This window comes from Gastrolobium bilobum, unplaced genomic scaffold, assembly GCF_033153095.1.
Source record: "Gastrolobium bilobum isolate Gb01-03AN ecotype WA unplaced genomic scaffold, APGP_CSIRO_Gbil_v1 utg413, whole genome shotgun sequence".
NCBI classification, from domain to species: domain Eukaryota; kingdom Viridiplantae; phylum Streptophyta; class Magnoliopsida; order Fabales; family Fabaceae; genus Gastrolobium; species Gastrolobium bilobum.
The window spans coordinates 111,873-124,246 of record NW_026895670.1 but is presented as its reverse complement, the minus strand read 5'-3'; the positions used below and the strand labels follow the sequence as shown (position 1 = coordinate 124,246).

The 12,374-nt window shown below is 34.1% G+C and overlaps 2 protein-coding genes across 3 annotated transcripts; one reads left to right on the top strand and one right to left on the bottom strand.

Moving 5' to 3' along the window:
* The first annotated feature begins 1,361 nt into the window (after positions 1-1,361).
* On the top strand, positions 1,362-3,696 carry LOC133288736 (transcription initiation factor TFIID subunit 8-like). The gene is made up of 2 exons (XM_061486553.1): positions 1,362-1,546; positions 2,291-3,696. The coding sequence occupies exon 2, from the start codon at positions 2,417-2,419 to the stop codon at positions 3,362-3,364; it is 948 nt and encodes a 315-aa protein (XP_061342537.1). The 5' UTR covers positions 1,362-1,546; positions 2,291-2,416; the 3' UTR covers positions 3,365-3,696.
* Positions 3,697-5,654: 1,958 nt separating this feature from the next.
* Positions 5,655-11,617, bottom strand: LOC133288725 (uncharacterized). Of its 2 annotated transcripts, none has more exons than XM_061486545.1 (4): positions 11,271-11,617; positions 11,078-11,172; positions 6,179-6,351; positions 5,655-6,050 (listed from the first exon to the last, which is right to left on the bottom strand). In XM_061486545.1, the coding sequence occupies exons 1-4, from the start codon at positions 11,570-11,572 to the stop codon at positions 5,856-5,858; spliced, it is 765 nt and encodes a 254-aa protein (XP_061342529.1). In that variant the 5' UTR covers positions 11,573-11,617; the 3' UTR covers positions 5,655-5,855. The 2 variants fall into 2 exon arrangements, with proteins under 2 accessions (XP_061342529.1, XP_061342533.1); XM_061486549.1 differs by having other exon boundaries at positions 11,078-11,155; positions 11,281-11,617.
* Positions 11,618-12,374: the final 757 nt, after the last annotated feature.

The window sequence follows — 12,374 nt, the reverse complement described above, 5'->3', positions numbered from 1 at the left end:
CATTCCAGAATGGAGTATTAGTTTGAGATACACATACTAACACTCTATCACATTCAAGTAACACATGAATATAACATGTAAAATACAATAATCAGAAAGTTAATTAACTAACCAGTCGGGACAACATTTTTGACATTATTGGTGTCCACATCACAATCAGAGTAATTACCCTCAAGAGGAACTTCTTCATTTACATCTTCATCAAAGTCACTACCCTCAGGAGGAATTTCTTCATATACATCTTCATCAGAGGCACCTAAATTAACATCCATGTAAACTGCACTGTCTTCCTCTTCCACAACTGTATTTTGCCAGTGATGTGATGGAGCATCAGAATGTGGCAAATTTAGATCCAATGACTCAACCGGTAACGAAAAACTACCTGCACAAGCAATGTCGGCATACAACTAAAGCATCGTGAACATAAAAAATTAATTATTATTTAAAATCTCTATATGCTAATTATACATGCTGATGTTATTAGGATAACACAAAATAATTAATTTCAAAAATTCTAACAACTATTTCTAGTTAAAAGAAACCCTAAATATAGTACAAATTAATTATTTTTAAATCATATTATTAAAATATTACTTTCCAATAACTAATTATTATGACAACTATATAAATATAATTAATTGCACACATGTTTGTGTTAGTAAAAAAAACTAGTGTATTAGATTACCAAAAACAAAAAACTAGCATATTCTAAATATTATTATGTCAAATATCTAAAATAAGTAAAAAAATTAAATGATTTTAATTAATTAATAAAATGAAAATGATGTTAACTTACTTGCCTTAGTATGCTCTGCAAATGAAAAAAAAACAAAGAAAGAGAAAATGCTGCAAATGGAAAAAAAGAGAGATACAAGAATGTTCACAGATCTAAAATTTTGAAAGCGAGAACATAGAGGTAAGAAATAGAATAATGTGGGGCTCGGATGACTGGAGTTGTGTCACTTGACATGCGGTCTGAGTTTCCGGGAAGGAGGGGGACACTCAAAAATTTAAAATATAAAAATTTTAAATGAGTGCTGAGGATGTGCGGCACTTAAGTAATAAAAAAAAAATTAGTGCTGACAAGAATGAGGGCGGCACTGTGTCCAAAAAGAAGAAGAAAATATCACATGAGCACAGCAGTTTGTGGGCGTTATTTAGAGTCGTTAGATCTCCGCGACATTCAAAAACCCCAAATGATAATATCTCTCAACCAAATAACAAATTAGTAAATTTAAACGAAAATAACTCAAAAAAAGAGCCCACACATTCTACTTCACTGCCTATTGGCGAGGCCAGGTAGTTTCTGGGGCTCTTCTCACATTCCTTATGTACCCTCACACTCAGTTTTCCTTATGTGTTTGCTCTCTTCAAAGCGACGTGTCCTGTGGTGCAAACCACATTGTTGTTTCGGTTCACTTCCTTCTCTGTCTCTCTCTGAAATCAGAAGGGGATTTTCATGAAACAGAAAAAACCCTAAGATTGGTCCTGGGATTCCAGCCTAAAGATTCCTTATAACTGCATGTTCCACCGGTTCCTGAACCAGGTAATGACGACTTTCTTGGATTGTGAATGACCGTAAACTCTTAGTGCTTCCTGTGAATCATTTTAGGGGTGATTTTATAAATTATACTTGAGTGCAAATGTTAAAGACTTCACTAGAAATATTGATTTTAAGAGTAGTTGATTTTTTGTTGTTGCCTGCTGCTTTTTGGTAGTGTTGATGTTTGTTATAAGAAGATGAGGTGCTGAGTTTGGTTCTTGAACTATGTGATGATTGATATCGTCTTAATTGGAAGTAATTCCATATGTTGTTAGTGATAATTGGGAAATAAAGTTTCATTTAACTTTGAAGTTTGAAGTTTGAAGTTAGAATATGAATAGGAATTCTTCTTGGTATGAATGCTTCATGGGTGTTTCTTTCCCATTTAATTTCTTAGTCATACTACTATAGAATTAGAATACAGAACTTAGGGTTTTCCCCATTAATAAGAAGGGATTTTAGTTTCTTCGTCAATCTACTATATATTCTTGTATTAAGGAATCTAGCTCGTTATCCTACTTGTGTTCCATTTGATTATTTTACAACATAATTTTATGTGTCTCAATACATTGCTTTGTTACTTCTCTATAGTTTTTCTTGTTCACCTTTATAGACGGTTGGTTGCTGTATATTCAATATCATTTGTCATCTGTTTTACACAGATAATAGTTTTTTTTCATACTATGAGGCATCGGTGTTTGTAAATTGATTAAATTTTATGAGTAATACTTGTTGCTATGATGGCAGGAAAGGAACTAGTATGCGCCTCTTTATTCCATATCAAATCAAGGACAAATCCTGATTCTAGGGTTTTGCATAGGGTTCTGAGTTCTATCGTCCTTCTTCTTACCCGTCGTTTTTAAACTATTCCCCATGAACCCTATGCAAAACTGCAGCACCACAAAATCCACATCAAAACTACCCCGAAGGCCAAAAAGCAAAAAGAAGAAGGATTCAAGAGTAAATGATGCTCAAGTAGCTGCAACCCCATCAGAATTCTCATTTGCTATAGCCAAAATTGCAGTTGCTCAGATCTGTCAGTCAGTTGGTTATAAAAGGTCCAAAAGTGATGCTCTTGAAACCTTAACTAATGTTTCAACAAAATATCTCCAAGCCATTGCGAGATCAGCTGCCTCATTTGCTATTGCCTCGAATCGTTCTGATTCAAACCTCTTTGATTTCATCAATGGCATTCATGATCTGTCCTCTGTTCAAGGATTTCCCGGTGGTTCAGAGTTGCACAAAAGTAACCTGCTGAGGTCTGCAGCTCTGAAAGAGATGATGAATTTTGTCAAACTCTCTAATGAAGTACCATTTGCCAAACCAATTCCAACAAATAATGTTTCTGTAAGCCAAAATCCGGCAACAACCATTGATTCTGGCACATCAATGTGTTGCTTTAAGAAAGCAAAAAAACAATGTTTGCATGTACCAAAATGGCTCCCAGATTTTCCTAAGGAAAGCTTATATAAGAATTGTGATCAGGTTTTGGTTAAGGAGAGGAAATGTGGTGAGAAACTATGGGAACATTCACTTGCTGTGGAATATTGCAGTGGTAAAAACAGTGGCGTACTACAATGCAGTGACATTAATGGAAAAGAAACGAAAGAGACCAGGATGGAATTGGCAAAGGGAAGAGGAAGAGTGAAGTTTAAGATTGGAGGGGAGGAAGAGAAGCAGTCTGGATTGGGTGTGAATATGATGAATGGGGTTTGTAAAGGAAGGAAAAGAGTGTCTTGGAATCATGGTAAAATAAATGATTGCATGGTTGAGGAAAATGAAGATGAAAGGAGTGCATTTAAGAGGAAAAAGATAGCATAATTGTTATGCAAACATGTTTATAATTGTTCTAGAAACTTTTCTTCATGGTGTGCTTGGAATGTGAAAGAAGAGATAGATATGAAAGAAGAAGAAGAAAAAAAAAAAGTTTAGCGCTTCCTATGGTTTGAGAGTCGAACCCGGGTCATAGACTTGAGGTTTGTACACGACAACCACAGCAATAGTTCGAAATTGTTTGTTGTCTTTTCAGTCTATTGTATTATAAATCTTGGATTGAGTCTTTCCGAGATTATAGCTTGATTTTGGCGCTTAGGAAATTGTCATAGTTTATTTTCTTTCAAAGAACATAATTTTGGAAAATAGCAGATTATTTTATGGGTTATTGGATTTTTATAATTCAATTCTTTTGGGGCAAACAAAATTTAGGAACTGGATATGATATTTCACAATTAAGAGAGGTTTACCTCGATTAGCGAATGTTTACCAATGAGACTCATTTGACCCAAAACTTTTGTTAGCGCAACTTAATCCTATTATGAGTGAATTTTATCTATAATATTTTTTTACACAACTTTTATGTTAGTGCAAGTTAAGGTGCGTTTGGATAAGCTTCTTTAAAAGGCGTTTCCTTGATATATATTTTATCTTCTTTTTTTTATAAGCTATTTTTTTCTGGGTTATAAGAAAAGTACTAAATTATACTTTTTAATTATGTACCTATCTTTAAAATAATTTAGATACATTTTAATTAAAAACATTTAAAAAAAAAACACAACCAAAGAGTCTTCAATCCTATTAATTAAGCTCTCTTCATTTACTTAATAAACTAAGAATTTGTCTTTTTAATAATTTCGTATAAAGTAATTGTTTAAAATGCTAATAAAATATTTATTTGTTGGGTTTAACTTAAATTTCATTGAAAATTGTTACCAATAGATTCTTATTAGATTGGTAGATATGAAAGATATGTAAAATATGTGTTTGGCAAGATACGTGAGAGATTTGAAAAATATGCAAGAGATTTGTTTTAAATACGAAATTATGAAATTTGTGTGTTTGATTCCTTACAAAACCTTATACTAGGGAATTGATAGGGTTATGAAAATATGAGTGTGTGAGAGTTCGTTTTGCAAGAAAGCCTACAGGCTTGATTTGTTTTAACAGTAGATATGGTTTTTTTTTTTTTTAATGCAGGCATGATTGATTGGATCACATTTGTTTGTGATGCTTTTTCTAATTATTAGTGTTCAATCCAAGAGGGATTACAATTGATATAGAATTTAATTACAATTTGTGTTTGTGAAGGAGACCGCAAGGAGCGGGAAATTACTATGCGTAAACGAAGAATTAAGCTGATGGGGTGGTTTGTTTGCGTAATAAAACTAAAAAGTTAGGGTTTTAGAAGTGTGTCTCTATAGGGCTTGACTCTTTATTTATAAAGAGAATTTACTTTCAGTGAATACAACTCAATATCAACTAGATTCTGTGGGACCAGAACAATTTTTTTTTTTTACATAAACATGTGAAAAAAGGGATCTAGATCCTCTAATGTGAGAAATCCCATGACCATGTCATGTGAAAAATCATAATCATATAAAGGTAAATCAATGATAATAAAGGATGAGAGAGAAAAAATATATTAAAATAGGTAGTTACAAAATCATAACCGTTGATTTACCTTTGTATGATTGTGATATTCTTACATGACCATGTCATATTTTTTTTCACATGAAAAGATCCATTTCCAACATTAATACATACAGAGGTCTTGTATGAACTGATTAAACACACAATTAGCCCTAATCAAATTGTTAGAAGAAAAAGTGAGATTTTAATCATTGATGAAAAGATCAACATTTGCACATTCATTTTGTTAGAATCTACTTTGTTAATTTTCTCATCAATAGTTAGAATTAAACCCTTTTTTTTCCGTTTCTTTTGAAGTGAAATGTTTGCATGCGAGGAGCCAAAAGTTATATTTTAAAAGGGAAGTTGCTGAATGGCATTCCGGATTGAAAATTAAGGTTCATTCATCACATCTCAAAAGTTGATATTTTAACCTGGGGTCATCATCAACTTATTGCACCGGGTATACAGTGATGTTTCAAAAATAAAATAAAATTGACTAGGAAGAATTTAATGCAAAAGAAATTTATAAAAGAATCCTTGTTTTCTCGTGCTAAGTGAAGTGTGGGAAAATCATTCAAACAAAGGATTAAATAGAAAACACTGGACAAATCGGCATCAAATGAAAAACAAAACTAATATGATTTGATTTTCCATATCCAGTGTCTTCTACAAAATAGGGGATTTGAAAGGGGTGTAACTATGATTCAACTGAAACCGTAAAATGTTAAAAATTTGATGTTAGAAATATACTTAAATAACCGTTCGCGTGACTACACCAAATTGCTTAAACTTTCGTGAGAGTTGGTTCGTGAGAGTTGAAGAGATGCAAATTTCTGTTCATCATACCAATATTTACAAGCTAACAAAGAATATATACATGAAAGCGTTAAACACCAACAAGGGCTCAAACAGAAGGGCTAGATCTGAGAACCCTCTCAAGCTTCTCAGCTTTAGTGTAATCCTTGTCAGTTAGCTGTCCAGAAGGAAAAGGTGTGATTTCCACAACGAGATGTGGAGTTGGAAGCTCATCAAAAAGAGCTCTCACATTGTTGCAACATACACTTTCTCCATGAGCACTTTCCCTCCGGATTTGGCAACCCTGCAATGGTTTATTAGCAACATATATGTCAAGCAGTTCTTGCATTAAATTATATCAAATTATGAGGAAAAAGAGAATAAAAAAAAAAAAGACAACCAATTGAAACACAGTTAAATAAAAATACAAACTTTGTGAGAGGCAGCATCGACAAAGTGATCATCATCTGATAATAGATATGCAATGGCTTTAAGAACTCGTTGCCCCTCAGACTTGGATCGGACTCTATAGTTCCTTCTAAGTGTACCCTTTCTTGTGGGATGCCATTTGCTCACATTTATCCCTCCATTAGCTCCTCCCTTTGCTGACCAAATAAAAAACAGAAACAAACGATACACATTGTTGATGAAAGCATATCCTTTTGAAACAATAATGTCAATAATAGAAGAGAAAACATAAATAAGGAAAGAGACTGGATTTGCATGCATTGAAAGTGTCAAGAATCATAGGTTTGGGATTAGCAAAGACTGAAAAGAGAGAGAGAGAAGGCTAACAATAGCAAACTGAAAATGTGATAGACAAGATGTATGGTGTTCCAATACCCCCATCTAGTACTACTGTTTATACTATACTTAAGATTGAATAATAGAATATTTTATATTGAATAAATTGTGTGTTACAATGTACAAGAGCTCTCTATTTAAAGAGATTAAAAGGCCTAATGGGCTAAGCCCACAAGATGTGAGACTATATACACTCAACTATTCTAACAACTACTCTAACACTCCCCCTCAAGCCGGAGCATATATATTGTAAGCACCCAGTTGCCACAAATGTATTCAACCTGAGGACCTCTAAGAGCTTTAGTGAAAACATACGCGAGTTGATCATCAGAGTTGACAAATGCCGTTTTGATTTCTCCTGATTGAATCTTTTCTCGAATGAAATGACAATCAATCTCTATATGTTTGGTTTTCTCATGAAATACAGGATTAGATGATATATGTAGCGCAGCTTGATTGTCACAAATGAGTGTCATGGACTGTTTCTGTTCACAAATGTGGAGCTCCCGAATTAACTGCTTTAACCAGATTAGCTCGCAGCAACTCCCATTGCACGATACTCAGACTCTGCACTAAAGTGGGCAACAACAGTTTGTTCCTTACTTTTCCAAGAAATCAGATTTCCTCCAAAGAAGACACAATAGCCTGAAGTAGAGCGCCTATCCTAGGGTGATCCCGCCCAATCAGCATTTGAATAACCACAAATTTCTGTATTTCCCTGATCTGAATATAATAATCCTTTCCCTGGTGCTCCTTTGATGTACAGGAGGATCCTTACAGCAGTATCCCAATGAGAATCACAAGGAGAGTCAAGGAACTGACTAGCCACACTAACAGCAAAAGAATTGTCTGGCCTAGTCACAGTGAGATAATTTAGCTTCCTAATCAACCTCTGATAATGTCCAGGATCAGATAATGGCTCTCCCTGTCCATGTAGTAATTTGATAGCAGGATCCATGGGTGTATCAACCGGCTTATAACCCAACATACCAGTCTCCTATAGGATATTCAAAGCATATTTCCTTTGACAGATAGAAATGTCTTGTCTAGATTGTGCTACTTCAATCCCTAAGAAGTAACGAAGTTTACCAAGATCCTTTGTTTGAAATTGACTGAACAAATACTGTTTTAACTGGTGAATCCCAACTTGATAACTTCCAGTGAGAATAATGTCATCGACATAGACTAACAGATAGATGCATTTGTTAGGAGATGTGAACCTATAAAACACAAAATGATCGACCTTACCGCAGATTAAGCCAAAAGCATGAATAGAAGAACTGAAACGGCTGAACCAAGCTCGAAGAGACTGCTTGAGGCCATATAAGGACTTACGAAGTCTGCAAACCATTCCAGACTCTCACTGAGCAACAAACCCAAGTGGTTGTACCAATTTACTAACAAAAATTAAGTTATAAGGGATGCCGGGAATGTAATAAACAAATGCCAAGGTCAAGGTAGAGGTCGTACGAGCTTGTCCAATCCCACGAACTGGGACTTTGGTTCCATCAGCAAGGGTAAAAGAAGGTAAATGATCAGAATAAGTAAGAGATGTAAAGAGTTCCTTATTACCACAAAGATGATCAGAAGCACCTAAGTCAAATATCCAAGGGCCAAGTGAAGTACAATGAGAAACATAAGCAACAGGATTACCAATATCTGGAGCGGAAGGCTGAGACTGAGGAGAAGCCTTCCTGAGAAGAGTCTGGAGTGCAGCATAGTCCACAGGTGAGAGAGAAATTGAACCAGAGGATGCAGTGTCTGACTGAGCTATATTCGCAGCAAAAGATGGTCGTAAGTGAGGATACTGCAAGAGTAAGGCTGTGAATAACCTCATCCCTACCCTCGCAAAGTTAGGAAGCCTTGTGCAACAAGGTTTTCCTTTATGATTTCAATCAATACGAAAGCAGAAAGCAGAGGACAAATTAACACAAAAACTAGAGAGAATACGTAATAGAGTTCCATGAACTCAAGATAGCCAAACGGAGAAACCATCCTCAAGATGGATGGTACCACTCTAATACCATGTTAAGAATTAGAAGTTTACAGTTACGGAAGAATAAACAGAGAGAAAGATACTAAAAATAGAAAATTGATAATATGATTGATGGATTTAAGGTATTAGAATACCATAGCTTTAATACTCATATTTTTACTAATACTTAGGTTAAGTAATGGTGTAACTAGTACAAGCCCATGCCCACTAACAAAAAGGCTGATAACACTAACAAAAAACATAACAATTCCACAAGATAAAAAAGGGTTTCTTGATTAAAATATCTTTTGAATGCATTTCATCGAAGATGCCAACTGAGATTCACATATGGAATGGGATCAAGTATTCAATTATTATTACTATTATTTTGTTTTGTTTGACTGTAGTATTAAATTATCTATTTCCAAGTTACACTCTTTATTAAGCTGGATAAGATACATAGAAAGAACTCTAACATGACTTTTCTGTCCTCGTTCATCTGCTATCATTATTGATGCCATAGTCTTTAAGGGAGGTCTTCAATAAAAATTGCGACATTTTAAAGCAATGGCCTCTTTGCAATTATGCAAGGGTAAGGCTGCGTACAAGGATTACCTCCATCCTACACTCGCTAGTCGGGTTTAACGGGGAGTTTTTTTTAAAGCAATGGCCTGATTATGAACCATACTAGGTAACCATGGATCCTAAACTACATTTTTCTGCAAAAGGTTAAGAACAATAAGAAACACAAGATCTGAATTCCCATCACAGTGTACTACTTTTTAATGAAGAAAGTATCAACTTTATAATTCCCTCAGTCACTCATCTCTGCATATATTGTATTCTGGTTCCATTGTGAAGTAATGAAGTGTGAAGAAGAATTATGGAGAAAATTCTATTTTCTAGCATTCCAGGAAACTACACTGAGATGACTCCAAGGCAGACAAAGAATACAAGAATTTTTGGTATCAATGGATACAGAAACAGACAAGACAATTACAGCTAACAAGTTAGAAAAAACACAAATTTCTCATTGCTGCCCAAGTGCCCTAGACCTAGAATAAGATAAAAGTAAAAGAGCGAGACAGAGTGTCAGAGGGTGAGAGAGAGAGAGAGATTCTTGTCAATATGGGGAATCTAAAAGGAAGTTAGAAGCCAAAGAAAAGCATTTCTATAAAACCTGTCATATTTGTAGAGCCAAATCAGACTTTGACTTCAGTCTTAAATATAAGATTCAGTCCCTGCCATTCCCTACTGCACCATCCCATATTTAATTCATCTCCACCTCCCCCCTCCTAAAATCCTGTCCATAAAATTTCTGATTTTCACTTCATTCAGTTCATGGCTTCATGCAACCACAAACTTCAGAAACAAGGAATCATAATAAGTCACAATGAATAAGATTTTGTTTTAAAACTTGAAGAACATAGTAGCACTATGTGTGAGTATATGAGGAATTTCATTATTTGACGGTATGCCCTCTGATCTTTGTATGTCAGATAGGATCATAGGGCCAAGTGTTGTTCAACCCTTATTTTCTTGACTATCTAATAAATGTGACATCCCAATCTCATATCAAATAAGTTCTCTATCTTAGATTAATATCTCTATCTTAGATTAATAGCTAAAATGTTAAGTCCCTAACTCACAATTTTTTATTGAAGTAACTAAACTAATAAATCAACGCAAAGTGTTTATTTATAAGAATCAGATCTAACCTCTACTCTATCATCATATTATTATTAACATCCATCAGTGGCCCATTTTCATCTACTCAAAGTACATGTTCATGTTAAATTTTTACATGAACTAGTTCACATTGTGTTGGTCAATTTCCAATTTTCCATTCTATTTACAGTACTAGATAATTTTTCCACATGGAAAATTGAGAATAATATACAAGTCAATGACTTGAACAGCTGAACCACTGTTCATGGTGCCTCATCCAATCCTTGAAATTCTTTGAGCAAAAAGGAAATTAGAAATTTCTTCCATCTACAATCCATCATTGCAGTAAGATTGCTCCCAGTAATCGAAAGGTCACACTTTGCAAAAATGCAAAGGTGAAATTGTGTAAAATCGACTCAACACCCTAATCTCACAAGTCGAAAAGCCATATGCATCAGAATTTATCCTTTTTTCCCTACCCTTGCTAGCCAGGGTTTAACGGAGAATGATTTTTTTTTATTTTTTTTTCAATCCTTTTCCTTTGTCTCTTTTCCCCTTCCCCATCTTCTTCTTCCTTTTCTTTTTTTTTTTAATTTTTTTTACACCCCTTTTAATTTTACTTTTACATACCACCCAATTAATTTGGGACAAAGGTGTTCTTCATGTTGATATTTTTTTTTAATCCATCACTGCATTTATCTCAGACCTAGAGAAATAATGATGGTAAGAAAGTACACAACAATCAAGTCTTCTCAAGCAAGGTCACTGTGCTTTATCAACGGCAAGAAAGTAGGAAAAAATAAAAGAAAAGAAAAATAAACATTCTCTATAAGGTTAGAAAAACCAACCAACAAACCAAAATGAAAAAAAAAGGATTGACAAACCTGGTTTTCCTAGTATGCTCTGTGTCCATTTAGAGAACCCCAAGTCACCAGATTCACTGCTGTCACCAATATCCAAATCTAAAGCAAGCAATGAGCTAAACTCATAAACACCAACCAAAATCCACCTCAAAATAAAAGAACCATTCCAAATTGGGTTGTCAAAAACTTGATGAAAGAACACAAAGCAAGGTACAAATGTAAACCTGAGACAAGTGGGTTAGCTTGAGATCCAGCCAATCCAACTTTGAGGAGGGCATAGAAGATGCAGAGCCTACCAGCCCATAAAATAGGAGCCTCAAGCAAAGAAGCATAGGTAGGTGTGCTCTTGTTTCTTCTGGTACAAAGTGAAGTTTTAGTGGAAAAGATGAATCTTCTAAGGGCAATAGAAGGTTCAGGGAAAAGGGTTTTGGGTAAGGTAGTTGAGGGATTGAGATTGTGAAGTGTGGATTGATGCAGGGGAGACACAAAAGTGATTTGTAAAAGAGGAAGAGGCATTTCTTGAGCTTAACACAACTCACTGTGATAGTATGACAATGGTGGTTGAAATGGTCTCAAATGATATTTGACTCGTTTCCGTGGGTAACGACGTCGTATAATTGCGTTGTGGACTTGCGGGGTCCAACCACGTGGGTTTTGTTTCGGATAGGATAAATTGACATTAGAAATCAGAATATGGCTATACTTTATTTTTTTATTTTTTTAATACTGGAAGGCAAATTAATGAAAGTATGGATGGATTTTTTTTTTTTTTTTTTTTAAAAAATAGCTCTCACTATAAGTTCATTTAGAGTTTTGCTTTAAAAAAAATTATAAAAAAGTCAAAATCTATTTTTTTAGAAGTTAAAATTAGTCAAAAACCAAATAATTGTTTTTTTAAACTAAATAGTTTTAACTTTTATAAAAAATACTTCTAAAATAAGTAAGACATAAAAACTGTTTTTTTTTAAAAAATCCATCTAAATGGGCTCTAACTCGATTTTGAGTTTGAGTTTTATGTATATATATATATAAATTGGGCTTTGGTTTCGTCTTGCAGCAAGCATTTTTTTTTCTTGTAACAGAAAACGACAACTTAAATAATAATAATAAAATTGGAACAAAAACTGTATTTAATAATTTTCTTTTTTCGGTAGCTTTGTATGATAGAAATCTTTTTCTTATAACATGATTGTTATTTATCCCATATAAATTTAAGGATTTAATCTCATAATAAACTAAAACTACAAAATTATATTTTTCTTGATCTCAAAACGATGTTGCTTTGGGGTTGCAGAGTGACTGCAAAAATATTAAATCC